At 43.5% G+C, this 16,030-nt stretch overlaps 1 protein-coding gene across 4 annotated transcripts in view; it reads right to left on the bottom strand.

The window, feature by feature from the left end:
- DDHD1 (DDHD domain containing 1) overlaps positions 1-16,030 on the bottom strand; it is a 60,661-nt gene that overhangs the window by 33,757 nt on the left and 10,874 nt on the right. For 2 of the 4 annotated variants that reach the window (XM_082284115.1, XM_082284118.1), the window contains exons 2-4: positions 12,522-12,695; positions 7,894-7,995; positions 1,133-1,261 (exon numbers count right to left, since the gene is read on the bottom strand). In XM_082284115.1, coding sequence (XP_082140241.1) covers positions 1,133-1,261; positions 7,894-7,995; positions 12,522-12,695 — 405 coding nt within the window. The remainder of the gene's footprint in view (positions 1-1,132; positions 1,262-7,893; positions 7,996-12,521; positions 12,696-16,030) is intronic. The other 2 variants (XM_082284116.1, XM_082284117.1) reach the window with 2 other exon arrangements.

Genomic DNA, 16,030 nt, shown 5'->3' with positions numbered 1-16,030 from the left:
TCCATCCCCCTCTAGTGACACGCAGGGGACCACACCAGGCACCAGTGCTGGCCTCAAAACCTGCAACTAACCACTTATTTTGGTTTTAAAGAGGAGGAAAACACCCCAAACCCACTAAGGGCATTTTTTCACCCAAGACAGGTTTTGTTTACCAAGTGAGCTTCTATGTGATATTTCTCCCCCACCAATTGTTTAAGGACAGATCTTATTATTTATTACACAATGGTGTTCTGGATAAATGACTTCATTTCTTCTGGAACTGAAGCACTGGGAGACACTGTTTTTTTAGGAAACATTAATTAAGTATCCACCCAGGGGCCCTGGGACGTAACAGGAATTAATTACAGGGCAGAGGGATGGAGATTAACGTCAGACCTATTACCTGACCTTGTCTCTTCAAGGAACAAACCAGATGTGTAGGTTTGTTTTGGTGTCCTGCACAGGACAAGTTCCCATTTTCTAGGCTGGCAATAATCTGTTTTGTTCCTTGAGAGACACCACCCTCTCTTCCAATCCTCTCAGCTTTGCTGCCTTTCTGACTGGGAGTTTTGAGCTTAAACGAGCCTGAATTCCTACTGGAAATAATTTCTGTCTAAATACCCTTTCCTGTCAGTTCATAGTTCTGTTCCATGAACAGAAGAAAAGGCTGGATGGAGGTGAGGAGAGGGAAGGTGTGGTCATGTATTTAAGGAATGCATCAGAGTATGTAGTATCCAGCAGTAAAATTAAAGTTGCAAAAGGAACTGTAATATTGAGATTATTACAGTCATAATTCTAATTTTACTGTAATAATATCAATTTAATTTTAATTTTCCAGTAGTTTCTGGACTCTGCCACTGTAATATTTTCATATATTTATCATATAGTGCTAACTGCTGCATCCAAACTCACCAAAATATGGAACAAAATTAAAATATAATAAATCAAATATGTACTAAAAAAAATTTAAAAAAATATTCACATCACAATTACATACACAACCTAAGGACTCCGAATACTCATATAAAGTAAAAAATGCAACAGCCAAAGTGGGCTACCTGCACTAAAACCTGAAATATCCTTTTGGAGTTAAAGCAATGAACTTCAAATGCTGGCATTTACAATATTCTTTACAAACTCTGGGAAAGATTACCTTTGGAAAAGCCCAACTTTTGTGTAACAGTCCTTGCAATTTTGGATGTCGTGGCATCACTGTACAGATACACTTCATCCACGCTGTGCCAGTCCACGTGGTTGCGGCTCAGCTTTAGACTATGAATAGCTGCAGCAAAAAGGAACAACACTGAATTTAGGTGGGGAAGAAGGGGAAAAAAAAGCCTCTTTAAACAGAGAGAGAGACAGAGAGAAGGCTGATTTATACACAGCTTAAAATCCAGAGCTCCATTACGCCTAAATTGGTGTTATTTCTTACCTTGAGGAATTTTTACAGCTGGGATTAATCTGAGCAGGACAAGCAGCAGTTTTGGAGACTACCTGAGAGGATGTTTCACATCATTCCCCTCCCACCCTCATTTTGGGGTGGGAGGTTTCCAAAATATTCCCTTAAAGGAGGCAGGGTACTGGATTCTGAAATACTAGAGGTGGGTGTGATGATCAGGTGGCTGCCCCAGGTATTTTCATCACTGTAAAAAGTGGAATTCCAGCCCTCTCTCCTGGGAGAGCTGCTCTGCTCTAACACAGAGGCTTTCAAGGCTCCCTTGCTAGAAGGCTCTGCTGCATTTCTTCCCTTTCAGAAATCTCTCAGAGCTGGAAATGCAGTTCAATGAGCCTCTGAATGAGCAATTTCTGGCACAGAACAGAATGTAGCTCTTTCAAAAGCCACTAAGAGCTCCAGTGGTTGGGGTTTTTTTCTGTGCACTGATTGTGTTTTCCAGATTTGGAACTGATTGAGCTCCAGGCCCGACCTCATGACACACACGGCCTGACTGTCAGGATTAAACAACAGGCATGTTGTGATGCAAATCAAAATCATCTTAGGCTTGGAGCTTGCAGGAGCCAAGCAGTGCCACAGTTGATTTACAATAATTTGGATTTCACCAAAATTCGCTGCTGAGGTCTCCTTGAACATGGGGTGCACAACATTTGGAGAGCTGACAACAGCAACAGCCCTGTGACCAAAGAAATGGTTATTTAACTGTCACTGCTCTTGCTGAAAAGTCCAAAGTCATGGAAAGCACCCAGAGGAGTTGTTATGGGGTTGTTTTTTCTGTAGCAAGCAGAGCTCTAACCCGTCTCCTACTTGAATCACCCAAATGAATTTTTTATACTCTCCTAAAAACATTCTGAGAAAGCCTGAGTCATCACAATTTCCAATTTAAACTCTGCTACAGCACAAACCAGCCACGCTCAGCCAGATGTTGTGACCTCTCTCCTGCAATATTTTTTGTTTCTTTGCCAAAGCAGACAGACTTGACAGAGACTGATGAAAAACTAAATGAACTCTGTAAGGAACAAGGGGATTAGGACAGGATTAGCCTTTGTGTTGTGGTAAACAACTGATTGACCAAAATAAGTGGAATTACATCGCTGTTTTATGCTGACAGAGCAAGACGAGGAAGGGAAATAAGCCTGACTTTTGAAAAGCAGAAATGGCCTGTCCAGCAGGTCCTCAAGAACTGTTCCATCTGCATTCTGCAAAATCCCTCTCAGAGTACGATCCTGGGGAAGCTGGCAGAGGAGGAATGAGGTTTGATGCCTTTGGAGGGTGTTGTGTTCAATAACCAAAAATAAAAAGAGGAAGAGATGTGGTTGAATCTCTTATGACCACTGGAAAAGCAGCAGTTTGGGGAGGAGTGATCCTCAAACTCCTTCTGCAATCGAGTCCAGCCTCTCTATTGGAAAGAATATACAGGAACAAGTAGCTTTTCCCTACCCTGCATTAATTATTCCCACTTGGGAAGAACAAATTCCTCACTTTTATGCTGCTTTTCCTGAACATGGACATTGAAGAATATCAACATCAACTACAAGATGTGGAAGCACCAAAGTACTTCAAATGAAGTTCAGCAGGGCCAAGTGTGAGGTCCTGCACCTGGGTTAAGCCAATCCCAAGCACAAATTAAGGCTGGAGGGAGAATGGATTGAGAGCAGCCCCAAGGAGAAGGATTTTGGGGTGCTGCTGGCTGAGAAAATCAACATGACCCAGCCATGTGTGACCAGCCCAAGGCTGCATCCAAAGAAATGTCACCAGCAGAGAGCTGGGGGTACTCAGTCTGGAGAAGGCTCCAGGGAGAGCTCAGAGCCCCTGGCAGGGCCTAAAGGGGCTCCAGGAGAGCTGCAGAGGGACTGGGGACAAGGGATGGAGGGACAGGACACAGGGAATGGCTTCCCAGTGCCAGAGGGCAGGGATGGATGGGAGACTGGGAAGGAATTCCTGGCTGTGAGGCTGGGGAGGCCCTGGCACAGGGTGCCCAGAGAAGCTGTGGCTGCCCCTGGATCCCTGGAAGCGTTCAAGGCCAGGCTGGACAGGGCTTGGAGCAGCCTGGGACAGTGGAAGGTGTCCTTGGTCATGGCAGGGGGTGGAATGGGATGAGCTTTAAGGTCCCTTCCAAACGAAACCAGTCTGGGATTCCAGGGAATATTCAAAACTATTTCTCTCCATATTTAGTAACACTTTCAAAAGAGAACCTTAAAAATTTGGTCTACTGTTAACAAAACACCACAGGGAACTGCCAGTGGCCTTCAGTAGAACCAAATCTGTCCCTTGACAGCAGAGTAACTTCTCTGAGATGTGTTATTGATGGACACATGGCATTCAAGCTCACATAAAGTTCTTACAGCACTTGGACTATAAACTCTTCCTTCCTACACAGAAACACAGAACAAAACAATTTCATGTGTTGGTCCTTGCTTCTCAGTTTTCCTTTAGCCACAGAATATCAGGAGTTTTTAGGGAAGTGGCAGGATCCAGAAGAGGCATATGGACAATACTTTCCTGAGAATCTACCAATTCACCAGTATGACAATAAATTTTGCAATTTCAACTGACACATTTACATTTCATTTTGATTCTCTCAGTAAATTTTGCTTACCAACACATTCCCTGCTCTGCTTCGGAGTGCCTGTCCATGCACCAAGTCCAAACCACCAGCAGAGAGAGTCAATCACTGGAAAGCAGTGGCTGCAGGACATTCCAAAGGCACCACACACTCCAGGACAGTATTTTGGGTAACACTCCCAGGGTGTCCATCCTACCAACCAGGAACAGGCACATTCCTTTAAAAGTTAAGGAATCTCCTGGGCCAAACAAACTAAGCTGGGAGCTCTACCTTGGCACTCTATTCTGAAATCCCACGGGATGCACTGCTCAAGCATCAATGTCACAGATCAACCCTCTTACTGAGGTGGGGTAAGATAATTGTCTCCACTTTTTAATTTATATGAACACTGGAATGTCTCTTCATCCTCAGACCCTGGATGGGATGTCCACCAACCTTTTGCCTCAGGCAGGATGGGGCTTGGAGCAACCTGGTCTAGTGGGATGTGTCCCTGCCCATGGCAGGAGGTTGGATCAAGATGAGCTTTAAGGTCCCTTCCAACCCAAACCATTCTGGGATTGGATTCTGTGATTATTTGACAGTGAAAAGATGATTAAAACCCTTGAGAGTTCAACCAAGAGGAGCTTTGGCTGCTGACAGCCCAGGGGGAGTTAACAGTGAGACAGGGAACACAAGAATGTGTCTTTGGGGAGGATTTGACAGCAGTCTGAAAAGAAACACCCTAAAAAAAGAGAAAAATATGCAAACTGCACTCTCCAGGTATGGGATATCAAGGACTGCCACTGCTGGTATGAAACTGAACCTGAGGAAGGGAAAGTGCTGTTTCCTGAGGATGAGGAGATAAGAGGATTCATGTTCTCTGTGCAGAATGAGCACTGACTGTCCTGTGAAGCTCCTGCCTGCTCCAGAGGGCCTCAGACTGACACCTCAGGGGCTGTGCACGCCCAGAGGTGTCACAGGTATGTCACAGCCTGGCTGAGGGAGCCAAGGCACAGAATTCAGATGAGGCAGAGGGACAGGCACAGGGGAAGCTCTTCACGCTCATCCCTCTGCCTGCTGGGTCCAGGAGCACAAATTCCACACCTGAGGAGTCTCTCCAGGGCACCAGGCTGGGATGGTGCTGAGCTTCACTGAGATCTGACTGTCCAGGACATCTCTCCCATAAAATCATGGGGACAGAAATCTCCCTCTGTACCAGACTTCTCATGGATTTGTTTCCACATGGCACTTCCCTGACACTGACAGCATTCCTGCAGACATCTCTCTGTAGGTGCATCTTCCCGCAGATGCAGAAACCCCCTGTACACTTTTCTGGAGAAGAGAAGGCTCCAGGGAGACCTTACAGAAGCCTCCAGAACTTGGAGGGGGCTTTTAAAAGAGGGGGAGCAACATTTTACATGGGGAGATAGTGGCAGGACAAGAGGGAAGGGTTTTAAACTAAAGGAAGAGAGATTTAGATTAAATATAAGGAAGAAATTAATTACTCTGAATGGTGAGGCCCTGGCACAGGGGGCCCAGAGAAGCTGTGGCTGCCCCTGGATCCCTGGAAGTGTCCCAGGCCAGGTTGGACAGGGCTTGGAGCAACCCAAGTTGGGATAGTGGAAGGTGTCTCTGCCCATGGCATGGGGTGGAATGAGATGGGCTTTAAGGCCCCTTCAAGCCCAAGCCTTTTTAGCATTTTAGTTTGGGATTGAAGGCCAAGTCCTTGGAAATCAGGCCAAATTTTGGGTTCTTTTGTAGCCAGAAATTAGAAATGCAACATTTTTCAGGAACACACACCAAGACAAACACCTCCAGTGTGAGCACAGGGAAGGCTCAACTGCACTGGAGATGGAATATGGGATCAAGAAAGGATTTCTTTCAGCTGAAGAAATCAATTGTTACTACCACACAAATCTCCAGTTTCACCATGACAGATGAACAGAGAAGGGAAAAAATCTCCTTAAAATGTTCAAATATAAAAAATGAAGGGACAGCCATAAAACACAGAACAGATATTCCTAAAGCCTCGCAGGACCTGATGTCAATTAGGCTTTTGACTCATCTTGAGTCCCAGAAATGGAGAATAACTGAGGAGCTGAAACCCTGCACTGTGTTTTTGCTCATGGCAAGAAACCCGTGGAGTAGCCAGGGATGTGCCCATGGAAACATCCAGCTGGAGGAGCTGAACACCTCCTGGGGCCAACTGTTCACAATTAAACACCTTTTCTGGCTAAGTAGCTGCTTTTCTACTCGATGCTTTCATCCACCTGCCAAGACCAAAGCACAGGGTGGATCTTTCCTCCCAGAGTCTGATGGTGCTCAAGTCAAAATCAATCCAGGGAAAAGCCTCTTTGAAGTGCTCCAGGCTGACACAGCCTCCAATGACAAAGGCACTGTCATTTAAGTCAGGATGGAGACCAGAAGAGGGATGCAGACTGTCTCAAAACCTCTCCTGCCTTCTTTTTTCCCAAGGATTTTAAAATTAATCTGTCTTGCAAGCAGCAGGTGCCACACAAAAGCCTGACACATGGTACAGGGAGCTGAGAACATAATTTGGCTGCTGTTGTTCCTTCTTAAATGACTCTGAGGTTCTGGTACATAAATCTGGAGATTTAAAAATCTTTTCTTATTAAAAAAAAAAAAAAGAGCCATTAAACAAAGGTCATTGCTCTTAATTAGAAATATCTCATGTTGCTGTCATTTTTATATTGCACTTCACCACCTCTCAATTCATCAGGGTCACTATTTGTTACATAACCACCTCATTTCAATTCTTATTCTAAATTCCAGCACATTCATTACCACAACTGAACATGATTTGAGGAAAAAAAAGTGCACACCATAATTTCAAAATTATTCAAAAGAAAAGGCAGAAGTCCTTTCTCATTGCTCAAGTTACACTCATTGACCTTTGACAGACCTGAGTTCCTGGTGTGAGAAGAGGCAGGAAAAAGTTTACTACGAAACATTTTGATTTCAGGCCTTTACATTTGGACCCAGTTGTAGAAAAAATAATTAAAGGAAGTCAAAAGGCAAACATTTTTGCATGTCCAAATAAATTCTCAGAGTTCACAACACCCCCAGAAGCTACAAGAATACAAGAACAACTCTAAACCTACCACATGCATTTACATTTTAAATTAAAGGTTTTAGAAATCTAGTTCCATAATAACTGCAGTCAGTGAAAGTCTAATCACTACTGGCTTTAATGGTGGCAAAGAGAACCCAGTGACAAGAACTTTGGAGCCTTCTGCAATCATTAATGGCTCCTGTAAGATCTACCCCCCACTTTCTGAAATAAATTTGCACGACATCAGCTGCTGCAAAGGTCAGGGCTGTTTTCTGCAGCACAGCAGCCTTTAGCCACATTCCACACAGCTTCCCCTTTTACAGCCCATGTCCAGAGACTCATTTCATTCCAAAGCTGCAGCAAAAATAAGTTATAACATAAAGTTAAAGATTATTATCCAAAAGAAAGCAGCAAACAAAACATTATCTGGCAGAAACCCTCCGTTCCTTCTCTGACAGAACTTCTCATACCAGGCCTGCTGCAATTCCAAAAAAAAAAAAATTGCTTTTCTTTTACTGAAAAAGCCAAACCACACACAAAGAGTGCAAGAAACAAATGTTTACAGTTTTCATCAGTCACAATTACAGTAAGAATTACTGCATGACACTGTGAGCATCTACTTCTCTCTAGGACTCACAACACTTCCACTTTTCTTCTAAGGTTTAGGATGCTTTGTCCTTCCCCTTGGAAGGAAATGGCATGGATACAGCTCACAGGACTGAAGCATGTAAATCTAACATTTAACTGAGACAAGCAAACTAGAATTTAAAGCTTCCTAAGCCAGGAGCAGGACTATTAAAAAAAAAAAAAACAATAAAAAAAAGAAATCTCCAATTACTGTACCTTGGGAATGCTTTCGCTTAAGACATGCAGCATCTGATTTCTCCTTATATCCTCTCCATTTGAACAAAGAAGGGAGGGAGAAGGGAGGGAGGTAGTAGAGAACTAAAAGTAAAAACACTGAGCTTCAAAGTAAAATTTTTAAAAGGGGTGTCATTTTTTTTTTCATTAGTATCACCTTTTTTAGGAAAAAAAAAAAAGAGGTCACATTTTCTAGAAAGAACTGAAAAGTATACACTTAAAAAACCCCAGATTTTGTAGCAGAAGTGTCAGGTCCCAAATTCAGTTTCTTCACCTTTCATAACCAGTTATGACATCACTACAGAGCTAAAGGCATCACTGAGAGACAGCTGGGACACGGTGTCAGACACCCTAAAGCATCATCCTCCCCCTTGGTACAGGGTAGGACACACTGACCCTTCCTAAGTATACACTAAAAAACTCAATTTTAAGCACAGCTCTGTTTGGTTTTTTCCCCCCAAAGAATGTAAAAGGATGCTTCAAAGTTAGATTAGACAAAATACCCTCCTGTTGCCCCGTTCTGCAAGGCCCCAGCAGCACCCAGCAGTCCCTGATCCAGTGAAGTCAGTGACATTCCACACTTGGGTCACCTGCCACAGCAATCCTGGCCCAGGGCTCAGCCAACAGCTCTGTCAGCAGATGCCTCAGTACAGGTGCAAATGAAGTGTATTTATTGTTGCACATCACTTCTCTGGAAGGGAGGAAGATCAGGCTCAGAGCTACAGCACTTGGGATTCCACGGAATAATTCAGCCTGTACAATGTTTTACTGGCTGTGGGAATGCAACCCCCAGGAAGAATCAACACAGGAAACTCAAGAAAAGAAGAAGAAAAATCTATTTTCATGGTGAGGGCGGTAGAACACTGAACAGGATGCCCAGAGAGGTTGTGGAGTCTCTGTTGTTGGAGATAGTGAAGATCCCACAGGAAACATCCCGAGCAACCTGCTCTCATCAGCTCTGTGGCTCTGAGCAGGGAGGTTGGACTTGAGCATCCCCAGAGATCCCTCCTGACCTGCACAACTCTCCAATTCTATGAATAAGACTTTCCCATCTAAAGGTTAACTCAGCTGTGACAAAAATCTATATAAACTTTTTATACAGTGAGAAAATACTATTTGAAAGCTAACACAAAAATCAGCTCTTCCAAATGCAATTTTTAGAGGTTTTGTGGCCTTAACCACACGCTGAAATTCCATAAGAAAAAAACCAATACAGTCCTGCTGTCTCAAAATCAATGCATTGAAATATTAATTCTGACTCTGACAGGATTTTTTTCCCCCTGTATTTCTTACCAGCTATCATGGAATCACAGACTTGATCACAGAATAATTTCTAGCAGAGAGACTGCTGGGGCTCATCTGTTCCAATCCTAATCACAGATCAGGATCAGCTTTAAAGTCAGATCCCATTTCAGGTTTGAATCAGGTTGCTAGGGTGATTTCCAGCTGCATTTTGAGCACCTCTCCGTGCAAACACAAAGAACTGTATCTATTCCTACCTTCCTATCACATAAACAAAGCTTTCAGCTTCACTTCATCATCATTAAAGGAATATATCTGAAAAAGATCACGGAGCAATGGATGATAGGAACTTAACTGGTCTTGTTTTATCTTACACCAGCCTAGATATGACAGAAGTCTCTGGAAAACGCTGCTCCTTTGATGGGCTACTTCAGATAGGTCCTGAACTCACTGTCTGCCTAAGCATGAAGAAAAGGCAGTTTCTAAATCTTCTGTCATTCTGTAAATTTTAAGCTTATTCACTGCTACATAGGTGTCCCTCTCCAGCTCTCCTGGAGCCCCTCTAGGCCCTGCAAGGGGCTCTGAGCTCTTCCTGGAGCTTTCTCCTCTCCAGGTGAACACCCCCAGCTCTCCCAGCCTGGCTCCAGAGCTGGACACAGAACTCCAGAGGGGTCTCACCAGGGCAGAGGGAGAGAATCCCCTCCCTTGACCTGCTGGGCACGCTCCTTTTGATCATAAAGTGCCCCATTTCTGCATCCTGCCATTATAATAATAATTTACCTGGTGCACTGAAGGGGATCAGGCACCAAGAGGAGTCACTGGCATCAGGCACCACGAACACAGTTCATTTTGCAAGGCATGAAATTAAATACTTTGTAAGGATGAAAATCAAAATACAGCTACAGCTGGCTCAGCAAAGGAGTGATCTCCAGGCTGCCCCATGGAAAACAGAGCTTGGGAAATCATTCACTGTCATTGTGCTTTCTGCTCCCTTCTGCATTTAAAGCTTGTTGTGCTCCCAAAAACCACTGGAAGTCAGCATGGGCATTACGTTATTTGTGGGCTGCAGGTTGGAGACCCTTTTCCTGAATAACTCTGCACTTTCAGAGGATGATCTGCTTGGATTAAAAGTTCAGTAATGGGCCATTTCTCCCTCTCATCACCAACAGAAGCCCTGGATGAAGCTTGGTTATTTCCTTGTTAACATGCTGCAATGCAGGAGCAGAATTAATAAATCCAATCAATGGAGTAATTCTGAGTACAAAGAGATTGTTACAGCAGCTTGTATTAATTCTGCTGAGGAATCAGAGGACATGGCCAGTTTTTCAGCCCTCACAATGCTTTATCATAGCACTGGGAACAGTCCCTTTGCTTCCCAGTGGATATTTACAGATTTATTTCAACTTTCACTGATCATAAATAACAGGCACCTGTAAACCTCGATGGCAGCAAAATCTGTTTCATACAGGATGCCATCACAACAAATTGGAGCATTTAAGAAATTGATGAACTGAATTCAGCTAATTGTGTTTACTTCACCAGCAATAATGCAAGGTGCAGAGCTTCTCCCAGTGCCACTGCAGATGGGAATTGTGGATGCCAGAGGATCCAAGAGGTATTCAGAGGCAAATTAGAATGACAAACCCAGTTTTCACACACTGCTGGCTGTAATTGTCCTGCAACTCTCCTATTACTACCAAAAAAATGGTGTTGAAACCTACTGGTGACTTGACATATATTGCATCTGAAGTGATGCCATACATAGCTTGGGGGGGGTTTTACGGTGGTATTTTTTGTTCTTTTTGTTTTGGTTTTGCCTTTTTTCTTTTTAAACTTTAGTTTTAGAAAAGGTGCTGGTGCCTGAGTTTGGAGTTTCTTTTTCTGATCTTTTATGTTTTCATAAATATCAGTGGTCGTATCGTTCTCATCACTCTCCCCAATCCATCCAGCTGAAAATTTCTGTTCCCTAATCCAGACTTTATCTAAAAAAAACCCCCAACCCTGATCTCTCTTATTTATTCTATAAGCAGAATCCAAGTACCACTGAAGCCATCCTTCCTTCCTTCAAAAATTACGCTACCAAAGGCTGGGAGTGCTCAGGAATCACAAAGATTTGCTTTCCAGGTAAAAACATCAATCCCTGCCACTAACAACCCTGAGCTTTGTGCCTCTGGGACAGAAAGACAGGTAAAAATGCCTTCCAGAAGGGTGTTTGTACAGGCACAGTGCTGTGGCTCACACCACTTCATGCACCTTTTTGACAGAGCTGTTGAAGCAGAAGATTGTTCTGCAGCCTTGGCCAGATGAAAAGATCTTTTAAAGTAGCAGAAATAGGGGGAAAAAAATATTCACAAAGTCCTCATTAGTTTTACAGGGGAGTTAGAAACTCTCTGTAAAGCCAAAAAACTTGCTAAATCAACAAATGACACTCTGGTTTTCCTCGCAATAATTACAGAATTACCCTGAGTATTGCTGTGCTTCCAATTTATCAACAAGGTTTTACTTGTGTGGTCATGCAGTTCACACATACTGAACTGATGGCTGAAACACAGTCATTCCTACACTGTGTGACTGCTTTGTATGAAGCTGTACTTTAAAAATAAAGAAATTTATACATTTCTATTTCTTTTTATAAAGAATAACACAACCAACTCCCCACTGAAATATCTTGAGGGCCCTCTGTACTTGCAGCTTGTGGTTTGTAGATTGCTCAAGCAAGTGACAGCCAAAAGTGTGAAAGGCAAAGATACTGAATTTTTGCTGTGCAATACCTGCTCAGAGCAATCAACTCAACTGTGTACATTAAGTAATACACTGGTGATTTCAGCAATCTGTTCTTAAAAATGTTCCATGCATCAGAACAAGACTCCCAGCACCACTACCTGAGCAACCTCAGCCTGCTCATTAAAATGTAAGGCTTCCCTAACAGAATGAATGGCCAAGATTTACTGCAGCTAAAAACGAATAAATCCAGCCTGAATAAAAATGGAAAATGAAATGTGATTTGTAAAACTGATCCTACCCCCTTTTAGGGCAGAATTAGGGATGCTGGCCAGAGAGCTATCAGCCAGTTTGCCTTTGGACACTGACTCTTCTTGTCCCATCAAGAGATTTTAGTTTGAAGTGAGATTTCAAACACAATTAAAAGCTATGAAACAAAATGGGAACAAGATGTTTCTCTGTGAATATCATTTTTCCAGCGTTCCCCAAACGTGCTGCAGCAGGAAATCCCACACTGGAAACCAGGAGAACACACTGAAGTTCCCCACTTTGTAGGATGAAAAACCAACACCGATCACATTCTTACTTAGGAAAAGCAGACCCCAAGTGTCCAAAAAAATGTATTATAGTGATCTAAACAATCTTACCCTCCTTCCCATCAACGGGTTTGGAAATTTCCATATCAAAGCTCTCCTGCAGCTGCTGGCCTTTGAAGCGGTTGAGATGCTCCTGTTCTATTAAGTTACTTTCCTCCTCTTCCAGAGGTTGCCAAGTCCCATCAATAAACCACTGTCCACGCATTACAGGGATCTTTTCTGTTTCTAAAGAAAAAAAAAACACAAAAGGAGAGGGGTCTTTTATGCAACAAATCACAAGCTGAGAGCAGGGAAGAGGGAAAGGGAATTCTGTTGGGTCTATTGATGGGATCCCTAACAAGGTAGCCCCAAATGCCTCAAAAAACACCTTTTCCCATGACATGAGTAGTGAATGTAGTGTTAATCTGCAAACCTGAGCTAATGAGGCCAGATTTCCAGCTGTGTGTGAGGATCTGAGAGATGGACAGAAAAATAGAAACCCAGAATGGTTTGGGTTGGAAGGACCTTAAAATGCACCCATTCCAACCCCCTGCCATGGGCAGGGACACCTTCCACTATCCCAGGCTGCTCCAAGCCTGGCCTTGGACACTTCCAGGGATGGGGAGTCCACTTCCAACAACCCGAATTACACATCAGTTAGCATAAATGGTAGTATTTAAAAATGCAAGGTTTGGGTTTTATTTTTTAATTAAAATCAATGTTTTACTCAAGGCTGGTTTTGGTTACTGTTGTTCTTGTTTCAGCTCTCCAAATGAGGAAAGTGGGAGCTCAGCACTTGCTGGGCACGTAGCAAAAGAGAAATCTGTAAGAAAAAATATAACTTGGTGCTTATTCTACATTAAACTGTGCTTAATTGTTGCCCACACTAATTACTGGGAGCACAAATTCCTCTTATACCCATGGCTGCAAGCAAGCTGGGACAATGACATCCATTGTAACTCAGCTCTGAATTCCCCCTCCTGGAAAATCAGGGAGAAATACAGCATGTGCCTGTGCTCCACAAGCCTCAAAGACCCCAAACCCAAGTTTTCATGGGATTCACACAGATTTGGGTCTGCTGAGAGCACAGAGCAGTGGGACTAGTGTGTGTATACATCTTTATATGTATGTATAGACTGACTCAGCCAAAAGCACAGACCCTGCGTGTGTTATACTGACCACAAAGGTTTAGCTCTACGAAGCAAATAAGAACTCAACCACAAAAAAAGACTTAAAAAAGGAGATGAGGGGAAAAAAACCCAAAAACCAGGCTTCACTGCTCAAAGATCTGTTACGACCTGGAAGGTGGAAAAAAAGCTGGTAAGGACAAATTGGAAAAGAAACAATAGATGCAAACATGCAGTAAGTGAAAACCAGGTGAAAATGAAACATGAAACAATAGATTTCACAGTTACTGAGCACAGAAGGGATCTCTTTGATCTGTCACCAGAGCTGGGTGAGGTGACCCAGCCACGAGCAGTGGTTTTTAGCCTGGTCCCAAAGCTCTGTGAGCACAACCAGTGCCTCAGGTCACAAAAACTCCTGGTGCTGCACTGCCTTCCACTACAGACACACCACAAGCACTTGCTGTGCCCAAAAGTAATTTCCACACCAACTGCTGGCAGATGAGAATGTAATAGAGAATTGCAAACACCTCCACAGTCTACTTGGAACCTCTAAACTACTCTGAATTTTTCATCCCTCAGACCACTGAACGCACAAGCCATGAAAATAAAAGGAAAATCGCCCCGCAGTAATCTCCTCACGGGGCAAGTAACACTCCAAAGGTTCCAAAGCCAATTTTGAAACCTTTGCTATAACAGATTTACAGGAAAACACTGTTTCTGCAGGCCCAGCAGCGACAATCAGCTCTCACACCCCACCTTCGTGGCAGAAGGAAGGCACACGGGTGAGTGATGGCACCTTTACACTGGTACTGCCACAACTGGCAAGGAAAGGTGAACAGCAGGAAAACTCATAGCAGGGAGTAAAGCAGATAATCAGGAGCAAGAAGCCCAGATTCCCATTGAACTTCCCCCACCTGGCCCTCCCTGCGCTCTCCTGAGTGGGAATCCAGCTCCTCTGGGCACACATGGCACGCCAACTTCCCAAAAGAACAGCTCAGAGCATCGCCAGCTCCCTCATCCCAGCTTCCCACGGATCCCAGTTTCTTCCCCAGGCACTGGACATGCTGGTTCACCCCTCCCAAGTCCCTCACTGAAGCTCTTCCATCTCTCTGCACCCTCAGCTCTGCCCATGTGGAACACAGACAGCTCAGGTCGTGTGGCCTGACCAAAACCCAGAGTAGTGCAAGACCCAGTTCTGCCATTCAGCTGCTGTTTGCCCTCCTAAAATAGCTGTTCCAGGTAGGAGTCAATTGTTATGTGCTGAATTCCTAATGCTGTGGATGTTCATGATCCATCAGCTTGAATAAAGAGGTTGGCGTGTTCTAAGGGCATGGTTCTTTAGGGGAAACTAATCCCCTAAAACATCAGAAAAACCAAAGTTCTGAGTGGCTGTAAAATGCAGAAGTTAATAGTGCCCGCAAATTACACAAAACCCCCCATATTCCATGAAAATTTAGACTGACTTTGGAGTCTACATCCCACCAACAGAGGGTGAAGGATGAGTATTCAGTTTTCATGAACTGGAAGTGAACCACAGCAGTCTCCTTCCTCAACCTTTGCTGTATTCCCAGACATTTTACACCTGTCAGATATCCACATTTTTCAGCCCATCCAGTGCACACAGATCCAGTCAGGCTGCTCTCACAAACAAAGCTCTGTCTGTAGGAAGAAATGAAATGCACATTAAATGTGAGGGGAGATAAAGGCTCCCATTGTGGCTGAAGCAATGACACGGCTACGTCAGATGTTAATCCTCACTGGGAAAATCCGTGAGCAATTCCTTAATTCTTGACTAAGCAGCCTGATGAGGCTCCATTCACTGAATCCACAGACAGAGATACGTTTTTTTAAAATAACAATCATATTTCATACTATTTGGTACTCCAAACTGAACGAATACAAGACACCTCTTTTTCAGTTTTGAAGGGCTTCAAGTTTTCCACATGGGAATTTCCACCTACAGATTGCTAAAATTCTAACCATCAAGTATTAAAATAAACATTTTCAGGCTCCTTTTGCCTGAGAGAAACTTTCCCAGAGAGGTTCTTTACAAGAGCACTCAATGGCAGCTCTCAAACATAACTTGAGCCCTTCCCAGAAAGGCTCAGCTAGAAAAAACTGTTTGAAATAAGGAAAATTTTAACATAAAATCTTAGCAGAATGGTTGAATTTGGCAATAAATTAAAATACCTGGCTCTGGAAAGGGTGTTCATACACACTTATAAACTATTTTCAGATCCAAAGACAATTATGGAGGTTTGAAAAACCTGAGTGAGGCAATTCTATTTTCCAGTTCTGTGGGATCTTGGGAGGACCAAGGAATTGTCTTTTTTTTTTTCCCCATTCCCTCCTTTAAACAGTTGCACACACTCAGAGCAGCCAAAGCAGCTGGAACCACAAACTGCTTTTATTTCCCATCACGAGCTGGGGGGCAGGTTTGAACACGAAGCTACT

The sequence above is a fragment of the Coloeus monedula genome (assembly GCF_965178545.1).
Source record: "Coloeus monedula genome assembly, chromosome: 6".
NCBI classification, from domain to species: domain Eukaryota; kingdom Metazoa; phylum Chordata; class Aves; order Passeriformes; family Corvidae; genus Coloeus; species Coloeus monedula.
This window is presented reverse-complemented; position numbering and strand designations above follow the sequence as displayed.